This window comes from Magallana gigas, chromosome 6, assembly GCF_963853765.1.
Source record: "Magallana gigas chromosome 6, xbMagGiga1.1, whole genome shotgun sequence".
Lineage (NCBI taxonomy): Eukaryota > Metazoa > Mollusca > Bivalvia > Ostreida > Ostreidae > Magallana > Magallana gigas.
In genome coordinates, this window is record NC_088858.1 from 55,109,376 (window position 1) to 55,115,747 (window position 6,372).

The window sequence follows — 6,372 nt, forward strand, 5'->3', positions numbered from 1 at the left end:
GTGCCGAGGTCAACTATTGTTGGTATCATCCTTTGATCAATAGGGTAGTTTAATTTAATGTTGTTTCGCCCCGAGTCATAAAAGTGATAGCAATCAACTTTTAGGTACATTTTTTTAAAACAGTTTGTTGTACTTATTTATGCTGGTTTACTATAAATATAAATGCTTTTTCCATTGAACACTTTATTTATACCGCAATTTTGATAATTTTCCTTACATTAAATGGCAACATATCATATAGTTTTCGTTTTATGCGTTTTATTTATTTGTTTACAAAGACAAATCGGGATTTTTTGTTAAGGTGTTTCTTTTCAATTGTTAATAAGCAATTGTTGTTTTAGCAACGATATTGAAATCTTTGATATTAAATGAAATTCTAAAGATTGTTTAAATGATATTGTGTAACCAGGAAAATCTTTTTAAAAAACAAACCTTCTAAAGTGTCATTGGCCAATATGATATCAAACCGTGACGGCAAGATCCTGGAGTAAAAGTATAAAAGGTGAACGATTGAATAGTTGAAGCAAACCAAAATCATCTGTTGAAGCTGATTTATATTTTCTCAGTTGATATTTGCTGAAGCAGATTAATCTTTTCGCAGTTGCTGTTAAAAGTTATAAGGTAATGTTTCTCTCTTTTTATTTGCATTATTAAATATATTTCAATAGTAGTTAGAAACAATAACTAATAGAATGTTCAATAGGCATTTACAATAGGTATTTTTTAATGCCCATATGTGTAGCTTAATTTGATTTTTATCCTTTTTGCAGACTGACCAAGGATGAAGATCCAAATTGTATTTGGAGCATTAATGTGCGTAATTGCATGTTTGGGACAAGAATCGGTTCCTGAAGAAATAATGGAGGACGAAAGACGTAGGTTTTGAATTGTCGTATATTCATTATAACCTAACAAAGATTATGTCTCAGTTCTTATTCATGCATGAAACGTCTAAAACATAACCATTTTGAGCTTTTAAATTGAAAATATACTGCCGAGGAAACAATTACATCTGAAGTCTTCTTTATATGAAACTGATCTCATGTGATCTTTTCGCGTTAAATCCCAATGTGCTTATGCAAAATAATTTTTCGTCAACTCTGTATCTGCAAAAGGAAATTGTTTTATTACTTGAGCTTAAAAAGTACTATTTTCATCCATACCATACATAATGTTTTAGTGTTTGACGAACGATCTAAAGATTCAGCTGTGGACAAAGTTAAACCAAACATTTGTAAGTTATATAGTTTCATAGAACATGATATTTATTAATTTCTCTTTAAATAAATGTTATGGCTATACATTACGAAGTCGTTTCTTCTTAAACTCAAATCTAAATAAAAATGAAATAAAATATTGCTTTTAAAACATGCATAAATAAGCTATACACTTTACGTTTACCTTTTCAGTGCCTTTCTATAAAAGATCCTGCTGTCCAAGAAGAAATGGAATGTCCATCAACCTCGCTACTGGAACATTTTCAGGGAGCGTAGAAGGTGTATCATCGCCGACATTTCAGGATCAAACATCAACGAAGGCCAAATGTAGGTACATGGCGACTCTGCGGGCCAACTTTCAAAACCTCACACGATGTCTTTATGACTGGCACCAGGGCGGATGTGTGTCCTTTCCAATGTGCAAAAGGCGCATGCTCAGAATCGATATGTTCTTGGGAGAGGATAGAAAGGGATACATGTTCAATGTGGGAGATAGCCAAAGTAATAATGGATGGGGTAAGACACTTTTCTTGTGTTAATGATTGTTAATATGTAAATACAACTATGCTATTTTGATTTAAACTTTACCTTTTTTTGAAAGGTGGAGACTCTGGTCATACAAAACATGATGCGGAAATCTTCGGCTATTATCCAACCATTCGTGGATATAAATCTGATTTTTGCAAATCCGAGAAGTCAACCTGGGCAAACACACTTTTAAAACCCGGTGTCAGAAGAGTGACCATTTTTGCTGCTAACAACTACGCCAGAATTACCAATGACAACGGATTCGAAGTGAAGGGTTGCCACAAGTGTGCATTTGCTCTCAATGGACAAGACCCAGATGACCGTGCTAACACGCTATACATGGCCTTTAACAGGGTGATCGCGGCAAGCAATAGACGAGGAGTTGGGGTGTGTACCGTTAGAATCCGTTGGGAGTGTCCAGATTGTGAGAGATCTATTTTCCCATTTCCTCTAGATGTCAAGGCAGCTGGTAATGAATAACTTCTATCCTGGCCGACTATTTGTTTTTAATGTGTGATCCAAATTCATCCAAATGTTCATCTTTTGGAAACAATTTTAGAATTAAACCAAATTAAAAAAAAAATTGTTACAGGTAAAAATAATGTTTCAAAATTAGATTGAATTGAATTATATAAATATTGAATAAATTATCTTTTTCAAAACAAACTTTGTCTGTTTTCACTTTTAAAAAGTTTTGTATTAATTGAATGACTATTTCTTAAGCAATATAAGTGTTATAAGATACAGCTGTGTTTAGACCGAAACTGTTATGATCATTATGTTGTTTTTGTGTTTAAAATATAATACCTTAGCTTTTAAGTTTAGGTATGATTTATTGTAACACATGTGTAAGAACTAAAATTCATAGGTAAGTATTAACGGTTGATTTAAGAAGAGGTTCAATTACATTAAATCTCTATTACCATGTTACAAGTTGAATTCAAACTCAAATAACAGAACATTTTTGTATAAATTTTGTAAATCATTTGGAGTAAATAACATACACACATTGCAATGCTACCATGCTGTCAACTAAATGTCAACTAAAAGCTCTGGAAAGTTGACTTAGTGACAGATGAATACCATTTATTCATTTTAAGTTACTTGTTAGTTAACTGAATGGCGGAGCTTTATCATGAGGTATCCAGAAGAATAAATGAGAGAACTGCAGCATGTGGTATCAGGAGAACCATTAAATTAGACATCATTGATCTGTTTCCTATTATTTTTGCTATCAATTACATGTTTTACAATGCCCTAAAAAGATATTGTTAAGATCTTCTAATGAAAGTAAGAAAAGCTTTTTTTTTTTAATAATAAGCGTTTAAGAAGTTTATGAACAGTTTTATGAAAATAGAGACAATGTGTATAGTAGAACGATTGTTTTAATATAATTAAAAGTAATGACCTAACAGGTATTATTGACGGTATGTACATGTATAGTAAGGTTAATATCAGACTGGTTAATGACATGATGAACTAATAGTACACCGAAAATAAACAAATATCAGTTCTATTTAGTATACGTATATATCCTAAAACAGGTATTTGATACAGTAATTCAATCATTTAACATTCAAACTTTATAAAATTTGAATTTTATTAAATCAATTAAAAATGATTTTTTTTTAAACATATAAACATTGGTTGAACGAAATGGCATTACTAAATTTCATTGAATTATTCCTAAAATTTGGCATTAAATTTGACTTTTTGAAGTATTCAAACAAATACTTACAGTTTGAACTATAATTTAATTTTTATACAGTATGACCGTGGACAAATGTAGTAAATGAAAAAAAAAATGACAATTACAAACTGTCAACCATCTCAAATAACCATAAAACGAAATACAAATCCAAAGAAGAGCAACACAGACCTCCAATAATATATAGGTAGGATCAAAGGTAGTGAATATAATAGTAATTTTTGAGGAAAAGTAAATCATAGAAAACCTCATTTACTGGTGGGTTTAAAAGCCAGTACATAATTAACGCTAAAGCAAAATTATGCTGAGATTTCTACGAAATGTTGAAATATTCAAATCATAACGCAAAGTAAAAATCTTTTCAAAACTTTGCATTCAAATAGACATATATTTAATGTTTCATATAAAAAAGAAATTCGAGATATGACATGAAATAAGCTTATTTTAGGAAAAAGTGAAGCTCATTTTTTTTCTTGACTTTTATAAAATATAAGATAGATATGCCAAAATATGTCGACAGAAATATTAAAACGTTGTTCAAATATTTTTGTTCAGAATCCCATGAAGATATCGTAATGCACAAACTATCTAGTTTGGCCTACACTGAAATTTACAAACCTAAATTAACAATACTCTAAAACTATCGACGTCTGAAAATGTTCATTTTCTTCTTGTCAATCTTCCGCCACATAATATAGTCCCTTATTAAACTCTGTAAATATTCAATTTTCTTTAACATATTTATTCAAAATAGTATATTTGACATTGTAAAATAAAACATACGAGTAGAATAAATATATGCTGCAGAATTTTGATACTTGAGGTGACCCAAAATATTTACCCTGAAAAACAGAGGAACAGACCTTTTCAAGATAAACTTAGTTAGAGAAAATAAGCAAATTAGTCAGGCTTTATTATCAACTTTAGTACGTCAAAAAAAATAAGGGGAAATTACTAAATAACACAATGTTTTGATTTCCGGGTAATATTTTTTTCATTAATCATAAAAGAAAAGACAAGAGGGTTGATTAAAAAGTAATGTCAAAGATACGATAAAATCGTGAAAATCGGCGTAATGTGACAATCCTTTGTGTATTGAGATAACAACCTATCATAGTTAAAATGTGAAAATGTTTAGTGTAATATTGAATTTACTTCGTAGGATGATATATTACAAGGTAAGGTAAAGATAGTAGCTGCAGAATAGCAACATCATTTCTGAACATTTGGCATTCTGGTAGAATTTCATTATTAAAACGCTTTCATAAAAGATTTTGTATAATTTTGTTGGCATTAAGTAGTTACTCATTTTGTGAGCTCAGTTTTATCGATGCACAGGATGAATGACCATCTTTAAGTCCTCCTTAAAGATAGCTTAAAGGTGTTTAAAGGTAGCTTAAAGACGATCTTTAAGCCACCTTTAAGCTACCTTTAAGCTATAAGTATTGCTTAAAGGTGGCTTAAAGAAAACGTAAAGATGGCTTAAAGGCAGCTTAAAGACTATCTTTAAGCCACCTTTAAGGACAGCTTATAGGTCCTTAATGTCCAAACTTCTTTAAGCCACCTTTAAGCCACCTTTAAGCTACCTTTAAGCCACCTTTAAGCCATTAAAAAAAATTAAATTCAATATTGTGCTTAATTTCCAACAAAATGTATTAAATTTATGAAAGAAAAGGTATTAAAACGGTTTTTGTTCTAGAAAGAAAAATACAAAAAAAAAACACAAAAAAAATGGCCACCGCGAGAATTGAACGCGGTACCCTTTGTTTACTAGCATCACCACACATCCTCTGCGCCACGGCAACTTACATATAAATGAGCGTTTTTATATCCTATATATCAGTGGATATTGAATCACTGTATTGAATGTGTTTACTTGAAAAGATTTTGACAAACCATTCAGTTTGTAACAATCAATTATATCTAATTTATAAATTACATGCATGCATGTATTTAGAATGAAATACGGAACTTGGTCTTCAGTGAACAAAAATATATTATACCTAAATGGAAACCGTTAGGTTCACTACAGTAGGCTTTCTTAGTTAAGAAATTTAAACCGAGTAGATATACGTTCATCTAATTTATAGCTATAAAAATGTAAGAAAGAAAATGAAATCATTTCTTTTATTAAATGCATTGATACTATTAAGGTATTTGTTCAATTTCCCGCAATTTCCCGGTTTTCATGATCGCGGCGCCGTTCCAATATGTTTAAATATTTACATGTAATTGTATGTACATGTACATGATTTTTAAACTATCAATTCTATAAAAAACAAAATTACCAATTACCGGTGACGTATTTACTGCATGTGGCAATTGCAAATGACTTGTACATACAATTGTATGATGTGCCAGGCCGGGTATATTTGACATATTTACCCTTATACATATATTTAAATAATCAACCCCTATTTATGATCACCGGTACATTAATTAATTAGCCTCAAGATTTTACTCTTACATACATGTATCGTTAATTTGTAGACGTAACATCTTTGAAACCCAGAGCTAGGTAATAATACTTTGAAAATGAATTACAAATGTAAATTAACTTTTATTCACTAGACTTATCGTATACTCGTACATACTAAGATTCAACGCCTTTAGAAACCCTGACGTGCACCTGGGCACACGACACACCTGTTGTGTATATCTTGTATATTCTGTGTTAGTTCCAGGGGTTTTCTTAAGTTGGAAAAACAATAGACTTTAATTAGATATACACAAACATGCACCTGGGCACACGACACAACTGCTGTGTATATCTTGTATATTCTGTGTTAGTTCCAGGGGTTTTCTTAAGTTGGACAAACAATAGACTCTAATTAGATATACACAAACGAACAAAACTATGTCTAGACAAACAAAGCAGTAATATCCTGCCCGATATAACAAAGGCAGTTGAGAGTCTTT

The 6,372-nt window shown here is 30.9% G+C and overlaps 1 protein-coding gene across 1 annotated transcript; it reads left to right on the top strand.

The window, feature by feature from the left end:
- Positions 1-507: 507 nt before the first annotated feature.
- On the top strand, positions 508-2,411 carry LOC136276207 (uncharacterized). Its single transcript, XM_066087546.1, has 5 exons — positions 508-621; positions 771-875; positions 1,181-1,234; positions 1,410-1,733; positions 1,819-2,411. The coding sequence occupies exons 2-5, from the start codon at positions 782-784 to the stop codon at positions 2,223-2,225; spliced, it is 879 nt and encodes a 292-aa protein (XP_065943618.1). The 5' UTR covers positions 508-621; positions 771-781; the 3' UTR covers positions 2,226-2,411.
- Positions 2,412-6,372: the final 3,961 nt, after the last annotated feature.